The sequence below is a fragment of the Hemiscyllium ocellatum genome, chromosome 31 (assembly GCF_020745735.1).
Source record: "Hemiscyllium ocellatum isolate sHemOce1 chromosome 31, sHemOce1.pat.X.cur, whole genome shotgun sequence".
NCBI classification, from domain to species: domain Eukaryota; kingdom Metazoa; phylum Chordata; class Chondrichthyes; order Orectolobiformes; family Hemiscylliidae; genus Hemiscyllium; species Hemiscyllium ocellatum.
Genome location: NC_083431.1, coordinates 22,612,338 through 22,636,062, shown reverse-complemented (window position 1 = coordinate 22,636,062; position 23,725 = coordinate 22,612,338). Strand labels below are relative to the sequence as shown.

Sequence of the window (23,725 nt, the reverse complement as noted above, 5' to 3'; positions counted from 1 at the left end):
GTCTAAAATGCCCTTCAAAAGCCGATCAACGCTCCCTCTTGTCCTGCTGCATTGATACATCTGGTCTGGATTTACATTCTCTATTGAGTATCTCGTCTAATTCCAAGTACCATGTGCTTTCTTCTCTCCGAGATGTACAGCCTCTAAAGGTAGAACTCCCGGTATTGCCATTATTGTACTTCTATCCCTAAGCATCTGTATAATTGACGCTCAGTATTCTGAGGAATGTGATAGGTTGTCTAGTCACTGGAGTTTGAGATCACGAGCTTAAGTAAATAAGGGTTGCCAATACCTCTACTTTTCAGTTCCCAAATAAATAGCACTGGATCTCTTATTTTAAGACAAAGTTCAGCAGAACTAATCCGATGTATCTGAACTTGCAAAAGTCTGCATAATTTTATATTCAACATGAATGCACGGAATTGGAGTTATTGACATAAAATAGCAAGCAAATCTCCCAACATTATTCAAAACTGAACTTGCGGCTTGTGTTTCATAAACACAAGATTCATATTATGTATGACATTTCACTTTTTCATCCAACACAGTTTAACATTTCAAGATCCTACAAAAAAGCAACTACATCCCTTCGATGCAGGTACAGGCTGACCACAAAACAGACACTAATCATGGTGATGAATTCAATTTCTCACCACACTGGTCCAAATACTGAGCCAAGGAGATGTTTGCCTTTTTGCCCTCCCTGCATGTTGCAGTGATGGCAAATGGAAATAGAAAGATTTGTGCTTTTTGTATTTGGTAGTATAACTGAAATACCTATTTGGCAGGTTGGTCCAATGACTAGAGATATAAAAAGCATCAACAGACCTGACTTGTAATCCAAAAGTATTGGTCAGGTCAAATGCACAAAAGACAGACTTGCATTCATGCATCATCTTTAATAATCTTAGGCCACCTTCAAAACGTTAGGTTTGTCGCAATTGTAAAGTAGACAGCCAATATGCATGGAATCATCTTATCGAGGTAGATAACAATCCAATATTCCAATAACCTATTTGAATAACTTTAGCAAAATGATAAATACTGGCCAGGACATTGGGAAGAACCCCCTTTCTCCTCGAAGCAGTGACACAAAGTAATTTCTATCCACCTGAGGGAACAAGGCTTCAAAAATCACTATTATGCAGGCAAACATGTCAATTATCTTTTCCACAAAGACCCATAAAGAGCAAAAAGATTCACTATAACTTAAAATTGTTTCTTAATAGCACAGGTCAACATGAACCATTGTTCAGGGCATTAGAACTTCCCATTCTTCTTCAAATAATCCTGTGAGAACTTGAACACCCAAACTAATTGGCAGATAAGATTGCTATTTAATGTTTGCTTTACTTTTGAAAGAGACACTCATAAGAAATAGGGGGTATTAACAAGGTCCCGTAAATCACAAATATTATTAAATATATATTTATCTCAAGCAGACACTTGAGACAAAGGAAGATGAGCTTCCAATCTGGATTTGTGGCCTAAATGTCTAAACAATCCAATGCGGGTTTCAGACATCCTACCATAAGTGGGAAGGCGGTGTTGGAAGAGGAGGTTGGTTGGGATGCTCATGTTTATTGCATGCTCCTTCTTCTGTTTGGTCTTGATCTCCACCTGGACCCATGACTTGTAGACACCTGAGGCCACAAATCCAGAGTGAAAGTAAGTCATCACCTGACTCAAGAGACTTAACTGCTGCATTGGGATTTTGTGAAAAAAAAGGCTTTCGCCTGCATAAGCAATTTCTGAAGCCTGTTCCCTCAGGTGGATAGAAATGATTCCTTGCACTATTTCAATGAAAAGACGTTTGAAATGGTTAGAGCTTCACAAGGCTTGTTCTCGTTTGATTGGGCTTCGGCAAGAGATAACCGCAAAACAATGGGTACACTGTTTTTCCTCTTAGGGAGGCTTTGAGGAAATAGTTAAAGTGCTTTCTCTGCTGTCCTGATTGCTCTGTCACAGCAAGCAGTTAAGTGTGTGTTTTGGAAGTCTCATTTCAGACACGCAGACAAAATAGCCCACCCAACATGTGCGTTGGCCTGAGGGATACTGATATTTCAAGCCTAGCCTGCCACTGGACTTTCAGGACTTAGCAGAGAAACTGCTGGTGAAACTGCTTTACAGGTTTGAGATGTCTGCTATGTTCTGTCTCTGATACAAGAGACTAGGAGCTAAGTGCCATGTTTGAGGTTTACATCATCCAACACTGTTCCTTGTAGTCAGAAACTGTACTGGCACACTGAAATCGATGTTAAACTTCAGAGTCGATGCCTGCCCTTGCCAAAAGGAGGATCCAATTATTTGAAAACTTATCTATGCTGCTCAGTGGCTTGCATGAATCATGATCGACAGGAAATAGTCCTGCACAGTGAGAGCTTGTTGGTAGAGAACCTCTGCATAATAGATCTTTTGCCTGAGACCCATTCTCTCATAAATGTCTTTGTGAATGTGTCAATGGCTTGGGACTCTGTTTCAGAGTATGCGCATACACAAGAAACATCTGCATCCCACAACTTGAAGGTTGAGACAGCCCTTATTCAGAAATGGAGGTGAACGGTTTTCCACTAGTCCTGTAGAGAAGCTCTATTGCAGTAGGGAGTTTCATGGACACAAGGTGGGACTATTGAGGAGAAGAATGTTGGTGCAATGACAGAGCTTTACGAGACAGCTTATATACAAGGTCTGCACGGTGGATCCCTCACTGAGGATCATGGGTTGAATGCCATAATGCAGCAGGTAGAGAACAGTGACAAATTCCTGCAGGAAATCTAATTTGAGGAGGATTCTTTGCAAGTCCACTCAATTGACAGACTTCAAGACATTCGTGACACCAAGACAGCCATGTATAAAAGTTGTTACTGCCTTCAACACTTTCCTTGGAACGAGTTCACTGAAGATTGTGCCTACTTGATCATATGTATAGAATCGTTTGAAAATCTGTCTATGCTGAAGTAATGCAGGTTATGGGCCCAAATCTCAACTCTTGACTCTTACCAACAATCTTCTGATCTAGAAGTGTGTGTGTCACCAAATCAACTCATCATATTCATCCCATGCGAATGGTGTGGAGATCAAACATTGTGATATTAACTTGGTACTTAAGCAAAACTTAGACTGGTTTCATTTCCAGATTGCTTCAATGTCAGAGCATTTTCTGTAAATTACTGAGACACAAATAATATTTGCTAAATGACCAAAAATTTCAATAAAAAGGTGTACATCATTTTAAAACACAACACAATATATCCAGTGTCCTTGGTTAGCAGACCAACCTCTCCTGTAAATCAGCTGCTGGACCAAGTGGGACAAGCATGCTCTCCTCAAAGTTTGAGGGGATTAAATGGTTGATTTACAGAAGGAGCTGAAAAGAATGCTAAAAAGACTTACTCATTTCAAAGTAATCTTCAGCATAATGACCTGCTGTGTATAAAATAAAACCACCTCTGCTGCTCAATGCAGAAAAATAATTAAAGCATACCTATAGCCTTCTTAGACAAGACAACATTTGCTCTACTATTTAAAATAGAAAGTTATGTCATAAACTACACTGAAATCTCAGGAAGATTATAGTCTCAAGGCAACAAACCAAATTAGACTACAAATTCTAAAAGCTGTTCATTACTAATAAAATCAGTAAGGTATTAATAAGGCAAACTGGTGCAATACACAAAAGGACTTGCTGTGAAACACTATAGGGAGGGAAGACTTATTCAAAAAGCATTACCAGAAGCTCTGCATTAGTTTGTAATATACAAAAGAGCCTAAAATGCAAACTTTTGCAACACTTTTTTTTTGAAGTCTGAATGGTTATGTGCACACTTCAGAACAACATACAGGTACTTCTATAACAATAGTGGTGCTCTTGTGGAACCCCAGCTTATAGAAAAATCACGCTTTAGAGACAGCATTTTAAGTGTTGGCGATGTAATCTCTTTACAGCTAAAACGTTTTAAAAGTTTGTGCTTTAGTAACACTGCCCCCCATCTGCCAATCACTTCACAGCGAATTCGCGTTAATGAAATGCGTATTATAGCAGAACAACCTGTACTACACAAAACATGCGTAACGTGTCTCGATTACAAGTTTGTATCATGTATAAAAATTAGCAACGGAACTACCTAGGCACCTCTTCCACGATGCACCTAAACTACCCATTATACATTCCTTGCATGCAGGGCTACATATCTTAACTGGACAGGGAAATGATAGCCTAATGGTATTGCTAGACAATTAAGCCAGAAACTCAGCTAATGTTGGCGATTCAAGTTTAAAATCAACTAGCACAGCTGCCTCAGTACCAGGGACCCAGGTTTGATCCCAGCCTTAGGGAACTGTCTGTGTGGAGTTTGCACATTCTCCCCGTATCTGCATGGGTTTCCTCCCACAATCCAAAGATATGCAGTTTAGGTGAACTGGCCATGCTCAATTGCCCATAGCGTCCAGGGATGTGTAGGTTAGGTGCATCAGTCAAGGGAAATAGGGTAGGGGAACGGGTCTGGGTGGGTTACTCTTCAGAGGGCTAGTGTAAACTTGTTGGGCCAAATGGCCTGCTTCCACATTATAGGGGTTCTAAAATAAAAGATGCAATTTGAATTCTCAAAAAAAGCTAATTAAGAATCAACTAATAACTATGAAACCATTGTAGATTGCTGGAAAACCCATCTGGTTCACTGAAATGTTCTTCAGGGAAGGAAATTTGTCTTCCTCACCTGATTTGGCGCATATGTGAATCCAGAATCACAGTAAAGCAGTGGACTCTATTACCCACTCAGTTGAAACAATCACCACAGTCTCAACAAACCACCTGGCATCAACCACGACACCAGAAACAACAACAGCTGTTCCAGTACCTGACAACATGGAAAACTGCCCAGATGTCATGTACACCAAAAGCAGGATAAATCCATCCCAGCCAATTACAGCCTCAGTCTACTCTTGATCATCAGTAAAGTGATGGACGGTGACATCAGTGCTGTCAAACAGCATCTGCTCAGCAATGCCCAGTTTGGGTTCAGACAGGGCCACTCAGCTCCTGCTTTTATTTACAGCTACGGTTCAAACATGGACAGAAGAGCTGAATTTCAGAAGTGAGGGGAGAGCGGCAGCCTTTGACATCGAGGCCACATTTGCCAGAATGTGGCATCAGGGAGCATTAGCAAAACTGGAATCAATGAAAACCAGGGAGCAATCTCTCTGCTGGTTGGAGTCATATCTAACACATAGAAAGATGGTTACAGATGTTGAAGGCCAGTTGTGTCAACTCAGGACACCAGTACAGGAGTCCTTCATATAGGCCCATGACCAATCATCTTTGGCTGCTTCATCAATGACTTCCATTCACAAGATCTGACAATATCCAGGCTTGGGCTGGCAAGTGCCATGTAACATTTGTGTTTCTCTCAATTCCAGGCAATGATCATAAGGCACAAGAGCAGAATCAGGCCATTCAATACTGAGCTGTTCCACCATTCGATCATGGGTGATGTGTTTCTCAATCTCATTCTCCTTTCTCCACATAACCCCTGATTCCCTTACTATTCAAGAACCTCTCAGTCTCTTGGTCTCCAGTGTTCTGTGACAACAAGCTCTTCAGATTCACCACTCTCCAGTTGAAGAAATTCCTTCTTATCTCAGTTCGAAAGGGTTGTCCTGTCTCTCTCTCTCCAACTAATGGAAACATCTCTTTTACATCCACTCTATCCAGGCCTCTCAATAATCTGTATGTTTTAATTGCACTCTCCCCTCATCGAGTACAGACCCAGAGTCCTCAGCCACTCCTCACATTATCAAGCCTTTAATCCCCAGGATCATTCTTAAAAACCTCTACCGTACCCCCTCCAATGCCTGCCTTAAATGTAGAGTCCAAAACTGCTCTCATTATTTCAAATAGTCTGATCAGAGTCTATTGTTTCAGCTGTACATTTCTGCTTTTGCATTCTAGCCCTGTCAAAACGAATGCAAATGTTGCATTGCCAATGAACCTCCATATTCACGTTGAGAATCGTGAACTAGGACTCCCAAGTTTCTTTGCGCTTAAGATTTCCAAAGCCTTTCCCCATCACAAAATGAAGTCAATGCTTCTATTCTTCCTACCAAAGTGCATACGCTCACTTCCTCATTGAATTCCTACTACTACTACTACTACTTCACTCTCCTAACTGCCCAAGTCCTTCTGCAGCTTCCCATTTCCTTAACACTATGTGCCCCTCCACCTATCTTCACATCTGCATATGTAGCAACAATACCCTCAGTACATTCATCCAGATCTCAACTGTTCATGTTTACGCTCACAACACAGCTCCCTTTGGTACTCCACTAGTCACAATCTGCCATCTATCGCTTCTGGCAACCTGCCAATTCTCTCTCCATGCCAATACCTAAACCCAAACGCCAAAAAAACTCTTCAAAAGAATTCTAACCAACATCAGGTACAACCTCCCCTTAACAAAGCCGTGCTGACTTAGCCCTGTTTCACTGCGGACTTCCAACTTCTCCATAAATCATCTCTATTAAGAGTCAATCTAATGACCGTCCCTTGACATTCAATGGTGTTATCATTACAAACACCAACTATCAACATTCTTGGGGTTAGAAACAACCCAGAAACCCAATTGGACTTGCCATACAAATGTAGTTGCTATAAGAGCAAAGCACAGGCTAGGAATACTGAGTGAGTAACTCACCTCCTGAATCCTCAAAGTCTGCCGACAACCTACAAAGCACAAGTTAAGATGGTGATGAAATTCTCCCTGCTGGCCTGAATGAATGCAGCTCCAACCAGTGAAGATGCTTGACATCATCTAGGACAAAGCAGCCCACTTGATTAGCATCACATCCACAGGCATCCATTCCCTTCACTACCGATGCTCCGTATCAACAGTGTATCATTCCAAGATGCATTGTAGAAATTCAAAAGATCCTAAGACAGCAGCGTCTGAATGACTTCCACCCAGAAGGTCGAGGGCAGCAGACAGTCAGTTGTTCAGCATGGAAACAGACCCTTTGGTCCAACCTGTCCATGCCAATCAGATAACCCAACCCAATCTAGACCCACCTGCCAGCACCCAGCCCATATCCCTCCAAACCCTTCCTATTCGCATACCCACCCAAATGCCTTTTAAATGTTGCAATTGAACCAGCCTCCACCACTTGTTCTGGCAGCTCATTCTATACACGTACCACCCTGTGCATGAAAAAAAGATACCCCTTAGGTCTCTTTTATATCTTGCCCCTCTCACCCTAAACCTATGCCCTCTAGTTCTGGACTCCCCCCAACCCCAGGGAAAAGACTTTGCCTATTTACCCTATCCATGCCCTCAATTTTGTAAACCTCTATGGTCACCCTCAGCCTCCAATTCTCAAAGGAAAACAGCCACAGCCTATTCAGTCTCTCTCTATAGCTCAAATCCACCAACCCTGGCAACATCCTTGTAAATCTTTTCTGAATCCTTTCACGTTTCACAACATCTCTCAGATAGGAAGACCAGACTTACGTGCAATATTCCAACAGTGGCCTAACCAATGTCCTGTACAGCTGCAACATGACCTCCCAACGCCTGTACTCAATACCCTGACCAATAAAGGAAAGCATACCAAATGCCTTCTTCACTATCCTATCTACCTACGACTCCACTTTCAAGGTCTCTTTGTTCAGCAACACTCCCTAGGACCTTACCATTAAGTGTATAAGTCCTGCTAAGATTTGCTTTCCCAAAATGCAGCACCTCGCATTTATCTGAATTATACTTCATCTGCCACTTCTCAGCCCATTGGCCCATCTTGTTGCAATCTGAGGTAACCCTCTTCGCTGTCCACTATACCTCCAATTTTGGTGTCATCTGCAAACTTACTAACTGTACCTCTTATGCTCACATTAAAATCATTTATGTAAATGACAAAAAATAGTGGACCCAGCACGGATCCTTGTGGCACTCCACTGGTCACAGATCTCCAGTCTGAAAAACAACTCACCATCACACCTTGTCTTATACCTTTGAGCCAGTTCTGTATCCAAATGGCTAGTTCTCCCTGTATTCCACGAGATCTAACCTTGCTCATCAGTATCCCATTGGGAACCTTATCAAACGCCTTACTGAAGTCCATACAGATCACATCTACTGCTCTGCCCTCATCAATCTTCTTTGTTACTTCTTCATAAAACTCAATCAAGTTTGTGAGACATGTTTTCCCATGCACAAAGCCATGTTGACTCCCTAATCAGTCCTTGCCTTTCCAAATACATATACATCCTGTCCCTCAGGATTCCCTCCACAACTTGCCCACTACCGACGTCAGGCTCACTGGTCTGTAGTTCCCTGGCTTGTCCTTACCACCCTTCTTATACAGTGGCACCACGTTAGCCAACCTCCAGTCTTCCAGCACCTCACCTATGATCGATAATACAAATATCTCAGCAAGTGGCCCAGCAATCACTTCTCTAGCTTCTCAGAGTTCTAGGGTATACCTCATCAGGTCCTGGGGATTTATCCTCCTTTATGCATTTCAAGACATCCAGCACTTCCTCCTTTGTAATATGGACATTTTGCAAGGTGTCACCACCTATTTTTCTATATTCTATATCTTCCATATCATTTCCACAGTAAATACTGATACAAAATACTTGTTTAGTATCTCCCCCATTTTCTGTGGCTCCACAGAAAGACCGCCTTGCTGATCTTTGAGGGTCCCTATTCTCTCCTTAGTTATCCTTTTGTCCTTAAATGTATTTGTAAAAACCCTTTGGATTCTCCTTAATACTATATGCCAAAGCCATGTCCTCTTTTTGCCCACTTGATTTCCTCTTCAGTACACTCCTACTGCCTTTATACTCTAAGGATTCATTTGATCTATCATGTCTATACCTTACAAATGCTTCCTTCTTTCTTAACCGAACCCTCAATTTCTTTAGTCATCCAGCATTCCCAATACCTATCAGCCATTACTTTCACCCTAACAGGAATACACTTTCTCTGGATTCTCGTTATCTCATTCCTGAAGGCTTCCCATTTTCTAGCCGTCCTTTTACCTGCGAACACCTTCCCCCAATCAGCTTTTGAAAGTTCGTGCCTAAGAGCACCATCACCTGCACGTTCTCCTCAAAGCCACTTACCATACTGGCATGGAAATCTATCTCTGCTTCTTCATGGTTGCTGGGTCAAAAATCCTAGAATGTCCTCCTGAATAACATTGTGCATTAAGCACATGGATTGTAGCTGTTCAAGAAGGTAGCTCAGGGGCAACTCAAGACCAGTAAGTGACCAGCCAGCAACTTCAAAGTTGTTTCACTGAATTAAATTGTCAGAAATGCTCACACAATATATTTGCTCTACATTTATTTTTCACCTTGCTTCCTCTCAGAAATGTCAACTCATTTTAGAGTAGGTTCTTCATTGCCTTCCTAAGGCATCATTGTTTTGGATGGGACCATAGACAGATGGATTACTCAACTGTGATAACAAACTTAACCTAGGCCCTTGCTTATCACTCACCTTTTTTCTGTACACAGTTTATAGGATAACAAAGAATGAACTGCAGTTCATTTTAACAGTCTTAACTATTCTCCAATCGTACACAATATTTCTGGAGATCAGAAATAAATTGGAACTCTGATATAACTGCAGAGAGGCTGGTATCTCATCACCAAGACTCTCCTTTTATTTAAAAATGCAAAGTACATGGACTCTGACCAGCTAACTGAGAGCCAGTCCCTTGAGTAAGGAGACTCAGACTCCGGTTTACATTTTTTTTCTTTTTTTTAAAGCAGTGTCCTTTTTTTCCCCTCTATTCCCCCACACTACCGCCTAACTGCGGTAGTGCTTATTTTTTCCCCAGCACCCATGGCGTGTGTGTGGAGACTCCTGTTTACATTCACCAGCCAGGTCTCCCTGATTGGCCAAGGCTAACCACTTCAAATCAAGGATCTCTCAATACATTTCAGCTGATCAACTTCATCTCAATTACTACATCTCCACCCATGTCTGAGGATGTAGGCCAGTTCTTTTTCTGTAGCTTCTTCTGGGAGATTTTCATCCCAGGTCCAGTTCCTCCAACTCTGACAAGTGCAGCGTGTACCAGACCACAGGCCACCTCTTGCACCCAGTGTCTCAGAAGAAATTCCTCTTTTTCAGGCAGTAACTGTACAAAGGCTGCAATATTGACTGATTCCACCTTGAACTCTGAATTTTCTTCAACACAAGAGGACAAGGGAAGAACCCAGTGTTTCTGAAGCATGTCTGGCTGTTCTGAGAAGCCAATTATGTTTTGTTGCTGCCGTTTGAGAGGTAGCAGCTTTCATGTGATCCACATTTGTTCAGGGCAACATCACCCACATGAACCTAGTCTGTCACAAGACCTGACCTCGACAACCACACCTTGTATCAACGCAGGCCCATATCCATGGTTTCAACACCAAACTTGATCACCTGAAGCAAACTCTCGCTCGCTTAAGAGGCGGCAAATTTTCAGCAGTTTTGTTCCTGATGCAATTTCAACCTCCAGGTCCAGGAATATAAGGTTTAATCTGATGTAGAGTCATTTCCCCATCAGCAACTCTGCTGGAGCTATCCGTGAGAGGGTGGCCAGATAATTAAACAGGAACCCAGACAGTTTGGAATCAAGCGATGCTGTAGGTTGTTTTTCTTTTAAAGTCTACCTTCAATGTTTAGACTGCTTTTTCTGTTGGACCATTGTATGGTGGATGGTACGGACCTGTCCAAACATGTCGAATGCAGTTCGACTCTAGTAAACACACGAAATCCCTACAGTTAAAAGACATCCCATCGCCAGAGATCAATATTTCCAAGAGTCCATGTATTGCCACTAATGCTTGCAGCTAGAATTTGATGAATGAACTCCTTCTCCAACCAATTTGAATGGACATCTACAATGACCAAGAACATTGAGCCCATGAAAGGACAGCATAGTCGACTTTTAATTGAATCTACGGTTTACCTGGCTATTCCCATGCATGTTGGGGAAATTGCTGGTGGTAACTTTTATCCTTCTTGGCAATGCTCCAAGAATGCAGCTATGGTGGCATCCAATCCTAGCCACCAGACCTAACGTCTTGCCAATATTTTCATTTTGGAAAGCCCCATTTGATCCTAGAATTCAGTCAGTATCTGGCAGGAACCTTTACTCAGGGCAATTATTCTTACTTCCCATAATAATATTCCATCCTCTATAGTGAAATTGAGACTTCTGCTTATATCTGCCAGCCAGGGCTCCCTGATTGGGGCTGTTAACCTCAGCCAATCAGGGATCTCATACTCAACAAGATCTACCTGGCCAGCTTTTTTCCAATCACAGGAGGCTCAACCAGGCAAATTTTGATAAAACCAGAAGAAATACGAACAGAAGTAGGCTGTTTGGCCCCTCAAGCCTGCTTCACCAATCATTAGGATTAATGTTGAACCAACATTCACTTTCCTGCATTTTTCCTGTAACCTTTGATTCCCCTACTGATCGAGAATCCCAGTTAAATGTATAAAGACTCTGCCCTCACAATTCTGTGGCAATGAGCTTCAAACACAACCCACAGAATAAATTCTTCCTCATCTCATTTTTAAATTGGCACATTTTTACTCTAAGACCATACCCTCTGGGTTTAGACTCTCCTCTCAGCAGTTACCCTATCATGCCCCTCAAGAATACTACAGATTTCGGTGAGATCACCTCTCATTCTTCTAAACTGAGTAAAATCCCAACCTCTTCAGCCTTTGATTACAATACAAACCCTCCTTACCTGGGATCATTCAAGTAATTTTGAGCTGCCTCCAACAAAATGATACCTTTCTTTAAATATGCCACCAAAACAGCTCTCAAGATTCCAAATGTGGTCTCATCAGCACCTTGTACAATTGTAGGAAGACTTCTCTTCTCTTACAGTCTAAGCCACTTGAAATAAAGCCGACATTACGTTAGCCATTCCGATTACTTGCTATGTGTGTGTGTTAATTCTGTTTCATGCACAAGTACCCAGAGTCCCTTTTTGTAGCTTTCTGCAGTTTTTCTCCATTTTAATAAAACTTTTGCTCTCCTTTTCAAAATGAACTTTATACTTTCTCACATTATACGCCATTTACCAACTTTTTGCCCACATAATTAACCTATCAATCAATATCCCCCTAGAAACAATTTCTCCCTTTTTCAATTTGCCTTTCCACTTACTTTTGTATCATCCGCAACTCTGGTTACAGTTCATTCACTTCCTTCCTCCAAGTCATTAACAAATGATAAATTTAAATTATATTGCACTGTAAACAGGTGCAATACCAGCACTTATCCCGATGCAGCTCAACTGGTTACAAGTCACAACCTGAGAAAGAACTCTTATTCCCACTATTTTCTGCCCATTAGCCAATTTTCTATTCACACCAAATACTACGTCCAACACCAGGGATTCTTATTTTCTTTCTTAACCTTTTGAGGTGTACCTTGTTGAATGTGTTCTGAAAGTAAAAATATAACATCTATTTGATCCCCTCAATCCACTCTGGATGAGGAGTGATAATGATAGACATGCATCATTACAATTTCTCCAAGTAGCAATACCTGCTCAAATACTTTGAGCAACGTCATCCAATCAAATGCAAGTTTATACATGACATTTTGCCTAAAAATTTCCACATTGCTGAGAGTGCGAAATCACATTTTGGCCACCAAAGTACTCATGGTGATTTCCTTCCATAACCGACATGAGCAAGCCATGGATTTTTAAATGAAAAATCTGCAATAGCTGCAAGATCACCATTATTAAGCTTAACTTGCAAATCTAGGCTCACTGCATATAATTTTCACCAACTGCCATAATGGGATTTGAAACTGTGTCCTCAGAGTATCTGCTGCTAGTCCAGAGACATTACAACTATGCCACCATCTCCCCATATCTACCCATTAGAACTGAAATCAAGTAGAAATGTCTCAGTGCATTTTACTGATTAATTCTATTTTTTTTAAAAAGCAAAGCAGGTGGGGGACTACTACACAATAACTGAAATGTGAATGATCCAACCAAACAGTTGCGTTTTATTAGCACATTTTCATTAGTTTCCTACCTTATAATATTCTAGACCAGCATGCAGTTAATTATAAACTGGTACAAGTTTTTGTTCACAAAATCCTTAAACATCTCAAATTGTTCTGCTTTTACAGATATTAAACTTACTACTTCTAAGTAAAATTAAACTCTGCTGGTTTATTTACAGGGAAGAAAACGGCAACATGCTTGGAATTCGTGGTTATTGGAATGTTCTTTCTTTTAATGTGCGTGCTCATTTCTTCAACATTACACAGCTGTAAAATTCTATCCATCAAATCCAATACAAACATAAATGCAAGATTTAAAAAAACATTTGAATAAACAGACTCCTTTGTGTTTCTGGTTATTTTTAGTTCCTTTACCTCCTGAGAAATATGCATTTGAAAAGTTGCTTTCAATTTCATTAAGTACCACACACAGCCAACATCTGCTAGGGGAACTGTCAGTCAAGTTTCGAATACCCAGAGTCAACCAAGAGTGTAGCTGGCTTGCTTGGTGAAGCAAGAAAGGTCTTCGGTTTTTTTGTCCAGAATTGAAGTATGATCACATCAATCATATGGACAGGAAACATGAATCACATTGCAACTATAATATCTATTCAGATCTTCAATTAAAAACAATTATCCTAGTTCCAAAAATCATCTTTATTAACTCTGATCGATTGAAAAACATTGAGCAACTGATCATACACAACAGCTACAGGTGCCTCACAGTCAAACAAATTTTCCAAAGATGAATCGACAATGCCCTGGACACAGTTAATATACTGTGAATCTTAATCACCACAATATTATTCCCCATATTGTCAAATATATGATTCTTACACAAGTATGCTGTATTAAATTACTTTGCTTTACAATTTAAAAACCCAAAATACTGTTTGAACAAATTTATCAATATTCCAAAAAAATGCACTGAAATGCTAGTATTAAAAATATTTCTAAGAGACTACATAAAAATTGAAATGGTCAAGGGTTAGAATAAGGTTTGGGAGAATTTGAAAAGGTACTAAAAGTAAGTGTAGTATTGATAAAGAGCTCAAAATGAAGAGTTGAAAATAGTAACAATAGTTTAATTACAATCTATAAAGATATAAACAGCACTTTCAGATCACTAAAGTTGTGATATTTTGTAGATGGACTAGCACTTTAAGCCTATACACAAGTTGCGTAAAATAAAAAACTTGGAAGAATGCACACTGAAATTACGCAACTTTTGATTTTACGAAGTTAATCAAACTGCAATTGCTCACATTTTCCATTTTTAAAATTTTCTCAAGATGCACTCTTAGTAGTTAAGGGTTCTTTCACGTTAGCAGTATAAGAAGAAAATAAACTGCAGGTGCATTAAAAGAGATCTTGAGATATAACAGACCACAAATGAATGGCTTTCTTTTCTTTTCTCTGTTTAGTGTTTAGCCTGAGCTGCCTTTTTAGTTTTCAGTTACTTCTCATTCCATTCATCTAACATACATTTGTGATTTCTCTTCTTATAAGAGATCATTCAAACAGAACAAGCTGGATTGCTTCATCTAATAACTTATAGTTATATAATTAAGGTAAAAGAAAAAATATCAATTTCTACAATTAATGTACTAACACAAAATTATTCAAAGTTCAATGACCAATGACCAAAACATGACGTCAATCTAGCAGACAAATGATTAGTTGCAATTATTTAAGTGGTATAGCAAGAATACAGAATGTTGTGTTGTCTGACAAATAATTCCACAAAGTGGGGTCCAGGAGTTGAAGAAACAATGGTGCGATGAAGGTGGTCAGATTCATGGCTGGAGTCAGAGGAGTGAAATATTTAATGAAGCAAGATGACTATTAGAAAAGATCGAGTTGGTGAGTTGGACATAAGTATTAAGTTTGGTGTTTTAGAAAGTGGAGACCCAAACCATGTCAAATAAGCAGGGGCCACCAGTCAAAAAAGCAATAAACAATTGGGGTGGAGAGTACATAGGAAGTTAAATATAAGAATTGAGTCATGTAACAACAGAATAGGGATTCAGAGTTCAGACAAAATGAACAGACATTTTAGATGGTGCTCAATTAGAGACAAATTATCAAATTCACTACATAATTAAAAGTTAGCAATTTCTTTTTTGAAAATCAAGTTTTGTGACAGAAACTCTAGGGGATTCTAGCTTCTTGATTTAATATCAGTGATACCAAATTCATTCCAGATAACCAAAATAGCTTTTCCTGTAATGTTTACCCACTATGAAAGGCAATTGAATTAACCATATGCAACAGCCAACCTAAAAAAAAAATTAAAAACCCTTTACAAAATTCTCTTTGGCCAATCTTATTTGTTCTTTCTTTATAAGGAATGTTATGATCCTGAATGTTTCTTTAAACATTTGCAGAGCACCTATTTTCATTTTGGAGTTGGATCCCTTAAAAAAAAGTGTGACCTTCACAGCCCAAGACAAGTTCTTCAGCCATTCAAGGATCATAACACAAATCAAATCATCTAACCAAGTTTTTGTTTTTACCTTGAGAAAACTTTTAGAAGGTAGAAAGGAACAACATTATTGCCCAATAAAATAACTAGAATTCTTCCACTTAACTGGTTGTCAAAATAGAGCTTTTAAGATTATTTCAAAAGGTACTTAAAATGTGTTACTTTTGTTCAGTGCAATTCAATAAATAACAAAACTGGGACATTCAGTAATTTTTGAACATCCAACTTTAAATGTAAATTTAACCCCTAACAGATACTAAATTAGAATAGTTATGTAGCTCAAATGTGATATACAAGGTTTGCTTATTTGGAATGCAAGGTTGAGGCTGCAAGGTTGATACCTATAATTCTGAAGACGGTGTGGTCATAACCAATGTAAAAAGGTGAAGTGCAACATTGAAAAGAAAAACATCTGTTCAGCATCGTAACAGATCAGTTAACAATTTATAATTTCCTGAGCATTCCTGAGTAGGCACAGATGGCCTGTCATCATGCAGATAAAAACTAAATTTATAACTGACAAAAATGAGCAAAACTGCACACAAATTTCAAAGTTGTCTAGTTTATCACTCACATGAAACCTAACAAGTCTGAGCATTCAACAACGCAGAAAGAATTTTGCAGCCACTTTATTCACATGTTCATTTTCATATCTTGGAATTCCATTTATATGCAAGAAGAAAACAAATTAAATCCCCACCTGTTACAAATGAAGCAAACTTTGACAGGCAATGGGACTAGGCCATTGTGGTCTAGTTCATGCTGTGCCTTCTTCACATTCTTCCCTGTTGTTTCCTCTTTTCTTCTTCTTTTACTGGTACCTGTATAATACAGTTTGCATCATTATCTGCATAAAAAGATTTTAGTTTGGTTTAAGAGCCTATTTCTAACCCCATGGTTAGACTGCCTTTGAAACTTGTTTTTCGTTCAACACCACAAACTCAGTGTTGGGAAATGCTACCATGGAAGTTAGAAATTTTTAAGTATTCTAGTTGTGTATTTTCAAATCATTCAATGGACTTTGATCTTTCTTATCTCCATAAGTCCCACAACTCAATCTGCACCCTTGCATTTCTGGCTTCTTGATCCCAGATATTAAATCGGATCCCCAGTGGCAGTTGAAATTTCATCTGCTAAAATCTCTGGAATTCCCTTCTTAAATCTTCCTAGTCTCTCTTTTCTTTAAAAGGCAGATTTGCAGTAGTGCCTTATGACATATAGGTTATCTGACAGTGTCAAATTTGTTTCTCATGCTGCTGTAAAGACCTTTGGACTGCTTTAATATTTTAAAGATGCTATATCAATCCAACTTCTTTTCTTGTATTCTGTTAACTTCCTCAAGTTTACTGAACTGCATCTATAAAACAGCACATCACTAAATGCCATTCCTTCTATCATAGCACAAGCCAGCTTCAGGATTATGTGCAGGCTCTTTCAATGCAAAAAAGAAAAGATTCTAAAAATACTGGAGGTATCAAAGATAATTACTAGAACAATTAAAATCACATTAGCCCTTGTTACAGTTAAAAGAAAAAGTCACTATGATTGGTAAAGTTCAATGTTAACTTCTCTAAAATGTCATCTATTTCTTGCTCATTATCTCCCCATTTCTCCTCTTACTCATCACTGACTCCTTTGCTGGGATAGCATATTAACCTTGTTTGGTATATTATCCAAGTCACCACCGTACAAATTTGTCATGTGTTGGTGAGTGGAGAAAGTGGACCAATGTATCCTGAATTCATCCAATATGGCATATAAATATATTGCAATAAGGAAGGCGATGGCTTGGTGTTGTTGTTGCTATACTATTAATCCAGAGACATAGGTTTTTCTGGACCAGAGTTCAAATCCTACCATGGCAGATACTGGAATTTGAAGTAAGTCTGAAATTACAGTTTAATGATGATCAAGAAACTGCTATTGATCGCTTGTAAAACCCATCTAGTTCACCAAGATTCTTTGGGGAAGAACACGGACGTCCTTACTTGCCTGGTCTGGCCTACATAAGATTCCAGATCTATAGCAGTATGGTTGACTCTTAACTGCTCTCTGGCCTTTAGGGATGAGCAGCAAGTGATGGTCTAGTGACATCCACATCCCATGAATAAATTTGAAAAAAAAGACAAGCATTTTTTCAACTGCTGATCACAAAACAGGATCAGTTACAATGGCAACTTCCCTGTTAATCTTTGGGTCATTCAATGCCATGACTGAGATCTAATTAAATAAAATTATGGGCAAGCAAATTTTTTTGGTTTAAAATATTCTGCAATTGAGATAGTAATAGGATGGTTTTCACACGAGAGTTTTGCCACATTTGTACAGGAAATCAAAATTTAATCTGCAATCAATTGGGAATTGAAAGTGTTAGCGACACAATTATACAAATTCCTAAAGTTAGAGTAAATAAAGCTATAAAGCAGAATAACAACAGAGACGTGAATTATTCAAAGTAGTCAGAACTCAATATGCCATTTTGAGCAGCCTGATAAAGCATGAGTGTCAAAGTTCTACATAACATTCAACAGAATTAAACCTGCAAAGAGAAACTATTTATAAAGGAAAAATGTATGAAGTTTCATTATTTTGTTGTAGCAGAGAATGCAAAGAGGAATTTTAACTGAGGATATAAAATTATGGAATTTAAATAAGAGGGCAAGATTCCACTAAGTTCACATTTTGAGTCATTACCCTTTAATGGCTGGTCACTCAATGGGGCCCTCATTTACATTTAGGTTTAAGTGATTTTAAAGTTATTTTGTGCTGGGTCTTCAGAAAGGCCAGGAGACCTGATCAGTGCGACATTGGTGCAGCCTCAAGTGCTTCCTGACCCACCCTATGGCTGTCAACCTTCCAATTTGTTGTCTTGCTGCACCCTCTTCCTGCCCCTCAACACTCATTCCCAAAACCCTTGCTCACAGCAGAGGTTCAGACAGAAAAGTGGGAAAGTCTGCAGTGATGTGGAGTATCAGGAAGTACGATGTCTGGCAAATGCAACAGGAGAAGCAGTTTGCAGGAGGTAAAGAAAAGGATAAATGTTTCTTTCATATTTTTCAAGTTATATTTTTTTAAGAAGTCTTTTATTTAACAATACAGGAATTCAGTAAAGTACTTCAACTGACAGGAAATAATGTTTTAATTTTTTTTGACCATGAGAAAGGTCCTACAGGACTTAACTACGCTTTTACATTGGCTTTAGGTTTTTTACTTAATGTTGAACTGTTTAAGAACAGAGCTATAAGTGAGGAGTTATTAATCCCCTCTGATCAAAAGTCAGTGAAGAAGTCTTATTAATTTAAACAAAAATGAGGAAACAGTTTAGGATGTCTTTGCAGCAATTGTTGCAACATGGATCATGGATCATGTTGCAACTGAGTGGCAGAAAACCCCAAACCTTTTCGGAAACTTGGGTTGATGTTTCAAGAGGAAGAACATTGAAAACTTTGGAAAAAACATGGAACTGAGGGACTAGTATTGGATTTACATTAACAAGCAGTGCAGATATAATAGGCTACGTAGTACCTTTTGTGCAGGGAATCTCAAAGGCTCAAATAAAGCAAATTGCTTCAGAAAGAAATCACTGTTCTGAAACAGTAATCTGTTGAAATCCTAGTCCTAAGCATTCTAAAACTGACAGAAGCTAAAGTGGTAAAAATCTATATAGTAAAGCCCATTCATCTAGTTAGTTGGTTAATAAAAGCTGTGGTAGAATTATTTCTCTAGTCTCTAAACCATCATTTTTTGTTAATGGTCAGCAACTCCTGCTACACCAAGAAAAGATTCTTGTATTTTCAGCAAACCAGTCAGTCTGTTTGCTACACAGCAGGTCTTCAGCAGTGTAGCATCTGAGCCAATCACTGCTGGCAGGATAAACAGGGCCAAACTATCTTTGCAAACAGATCTCACCAAATATAGATACGATACAAATCATAGAGTGTAGTGCCACTTCACATTGCTAAACAGGATGGGAAAAACCACATGAAACAGTGCTCAAATTATTGGAGCATTTGTTTAAAAATACAATTCAAATATCGATGCACTATTCCTGGTTTTCTCAGCCATTCCTTTGTTGATGAAAACGCAGGTTTAACGCAAGTGCCAGACAGCACCAGCAGTGAGAAAGGAAAATAATCAGAGGAAGAGAAGTCAGCCAATACTTTGTTGCTTTTCCCAGAAACCAAAAAAAATACTGCTTTACAGCCTGAGTGTAAATCTGAATAGCCTGAATTGAGGTTGAGTTTAAAAAGTGGAGGAACACTGGAGAAAGAGAGAGAATTCATACACTGCACAGACAGAATCTGTACAAAGCAATTAATCCACATCACTGTAATTTGTCAGTTTCAGCTCACAGGATCCTTTAACCTTGCACCTAAACCAACTGATACCATATGTGGCATTCAAACACATTTAGAAAAGTTATTTTCTTAATAAAATCTTGATGCAAATACAGTAACTCTCCATTTAGATATGGTGAAATTCTCCTATCAATGAGTATTTGACTCATTTGTATTGCTAACCCTTTCAATACTCAACTAGCATTTTGTAGCACATCCAAGAAATTCACATCTTCCCTAGCAATAAAGCATTCCATTTCGGAGTACTTTAAAAATCTTGGGATATAATATGGAAACTAGTTAAACATCTATTTCTGTAACTCTAATATAAAGCTGTATTCCACAGACTATTAAAAAAAAACTCTATTGCAATTACTATAACAATTTTTTTTTGCTTTGGTATCAAATTACATTTTTAATATAAAAACAGCATCCTTCAGCATCGCTAATTATTTTATTGAAAAAGTAATAGCCACCAGAGGTAGTGAGGTTTGGGAATGGAAGACTTTCAAATCAACTCAATCAAACACAATAAAATGGTTGTAAATACAAGCAAGCATCAGTTCCATTCCATATTAGTTCCATGTTCAGATTGCTATTAAAAAAAGAATTTGATGGGGTCAGTCTGGCCCATTTAATCAAGTTACATGGGTTATCCATTTTTAAAAGTTTAGCCCATGTAAATACATATACACCAGTAATTTTATCAAACACTATCTATGCTTACTGCTCTCCACTATCAGTTAATTCTCATTTCTCTTCACAGATGCTATCAGACCTGCTGAGCTTTTCCAGCTACTTCTGTTTTTGTTCCTGCTTTTCATATGTATTTCTTATACTATATTGCACGTTTATATGCTGCAAATATTTCAAGGACCGTACTACTGCTATTGCACTTGTATGTTGCAATGTGTTAATGATTTCAAGAACTGGTTGGATAAATGCATACTTAAACTAAACACAACACCTTGGCAAACCAAATGCATCATTGCCAGAGTCCAACTTCCCAAATAAAATCCAAATAAGAGATCATTAAACATCACTCCTACTGGTGCAAAGTTATTCCAAAACCTGGAATCTTCAAATGTGACAAAGCAAAATTGATATCTCGGATAATTATACGATGACCATTATAGTTTGTACAAATGTACACAATATACAATTTTAAATTATGTTCGCACTGTATTTCTTAACAGGTTGCAATAATGATGTCGAACTTACGGGATGAAGAATCTCACCAAGAAAATAAGCAACACATGGATGAAAAAAAAAACACCATTTCGACTGGGACAACACATCTATCCTGGGACAGGCTAAGCAAAGACATGCCAGAGAATTCCTAGAGGCCTGGCACTCCAACACAATGCCATAAACAAACACACAGATCTAGATGTCATCTATCAACCCCTCAGAAAACGAACAGGAAATGACATCACCACGAACCCCATCCAGGAGAAAGATATAAATAGAAAGCAGGAGACAACAGCTTCGCTTCACTTGGAGGTCACCACTGATGATGTTATCTAGCCAGGTAATGAAACGTCTGGATATCAAACCTACAGCTCAGTGAGCAAACCTACACCCTAAACCTCAACCTGAGCAACAAAACCTTGCAAGTAACTCAAGTGCAGTTACACTGACTCCCTCACCTGGAAGTGCTGTGGTACATGTCAGTTCATTTGGAAGTTGAAATTGAGTTGGATTTCGTTCCATTGCTGCTGCTATAAGTATTTCAAATGGATTTCTTATTTGCAGTTGGGAGCAGTCCACCTCGATGGCAGCGTTTTCATCGTCCACATCAATCATATCATCGTCCACCTCATTCTGCTCAGAAGTGGGTGTGTCAGTGCTTGCATTTGATGTTGGTGTGCCGGGTCGGCTGACACGTCTTTCCAAACTTTTTGCTTGTGCAAATGATCTACAGTTACTGTCAACCCTGGAATCCAATGCTTTGCTGGAAGCTTTATCAGAAAAGTCCATGTCAACAGTAGGGGATGCTGTCCTTTTAACCGTCTGTTTGTCCATAACACCATTTACTTGACCAAATCTCTCTTTTTTCTCTTGTTTCTAAGAAAAGGAAAAATATTTGTCAAACAATACCATATAATTAAGAATTACAACTTCAGTAGCAATTTATGACCAAGGCAGTTAAAAGGAAAACTGACATGTTTAAAATATAAAAGTACTTGAAACCAAAATCAAGCATCTTGTAAATAGTTGGAATGAATTCTCTCCAACTCCCATGACTTAGAAACTAAGCATCTGTTTTCAAAAATGTATCAGCATTGCACTATTAAAAGCAAATTAGAAACGTACTTCTAAATAGTAAGCAAAGGGATTCTCTCATTCTTTGGAATCTAGACTCAATTTATATTTGAAGACATGAGTGAAATGGGAGACAATGTTGAACTGTGTTTTTGTTTTAAATAATAAATATATTATATTCCAGAAAAGGAAGGTAAGACAGAAGGATAGTTTTTGATTAGGAAAACATTACTGCAGTAGTCAGATGATATTTCGGAGGGTCGTCCTGTGAAGATTCATGGGTGGAACTGAAAAATAAGGAGGAGGTGATCACTTTGATGAGATTGCACAATAGGTCCCCCAAAAAACACCAGGAAATTGAATTGCAAGTATGGGAGGAGATTGCAGATAGCTCTAAAGATAATAGGGCTCTCACAGTGACCATAATTCTCTCAGTTTTAAAACAGTTACGGAAAAGGATAGGCCTGGCCCACAAGCTCAACCTCTAAATTGAGGCAGGGCTAATTTTGATGGTATTAGACAGGAACTTTCAAACAATGATCAGGCTTTTTTTTGGGGGGGTTGTTCACAGGTAAAGAAAAGCCTGGTAAGTGGGAGCTTTCAAAAGCAGGATTGAGAACGTTCAGGGACAGCAAGTTCCTGTTAGTGTGAAGGGATGAGCAGAGACTTCGAGACTCAGATCAAGAAAACAAAAAGGTGACATGTGTATGATATAGATAGTTGGGATAAAACAAATCCCTTGAGTAAAAGGGACATAGGAGTACACTTAAGGGGGCAATCAGGAAGCCAAAAACAGGTCATGAATTAGTTCTGGCAGGTAGCGTAAACGTAAATCCAAAGAGTTTCTAAATATGTTAAGGAGAAAAAAAAGTGACTGGGGAGAGAATAGGGTCCTTTAAGAGGTCAACAAGGTCATTTAAGTGTGGAACCACCGGAGATTGGTGAGATGCTAAACAAGTATTTCATGACTGTATTTACTGTGGAGAAAGACACGAAAGCTAGGAACTTGGGGAAAAAATAGTGATGTCTTGAAAAGAATCCACATTACAGAGGAAGGGGTGCCGGAGGTCTTAAAATGCTTAAAAGATAGATAAATCTACAGAACTTGATGAAGTCTATTCTAGGACATTGTGGGAAGCTAGGAAAGATTAGTGGCTTTGAGCATGGGAAATCATATCTCACCAATTTGGAGTTTTTCTTTTGAAGAGGTGACCAAGAAAACAGATGAAAGCTGAGACTTAACAAGGCCTTCAGTAAGGTAGACCGCATGGTAGAATGGTTACTAAGATTAGATCACATGGAATCTAGGGAGAGCTAGCCAACTGGATACAAAATTGGCTTGACAGTAAGAGACCGAGCGCGATGGTATAGGGCTGTTACTCCAATTGGAGGCCCATGATCAGCATGTGCCACAAGGCTCTACTGTTGTTTGTCATTTGTATAAATGATTTTGATGAGAATTTGGACGCAGTTACAAAGTTTGTAGATGATACCAAAATTGGTAGTATAGTGGACCGTGCAGAAGATCATGTCAGAATACAACAGGATCTTGATTAACAGGGCGGGTGGGATGAGAAATCGCAGATGGAGCTTAATACACGTAAAT

At 38.9% G+C, this 23,725-nt stretch overlaps 1 protein-coding gene across 1 annotated transcript in view; it reads right to left on the bottom strand.

Moving 5' to 3' along the window:
• The window catches only part of phf12b (PHD finger protein 12b), an 84,291-nt gene that overhangs the window by 29,753 nt on the left and 30,813 nt on the right, over nt 1–23,725 (bottom strand). The window contains exons 4-5 of the mRNA XM_060848118.1: nt 21,504–21,921; nt 16,218–16,338 (exon numbers count right to left, since the gene is read on the bottom strand). Coding sequence (XP_060704101.1) covers nt 16,218–16,338; nt 21,504–21,921 — 539 coding nt within the window. The remainder of the gene's footprint in view (nt 1–16,217; nt 16,339–21,503; nt 21,922–23,725) is intronic.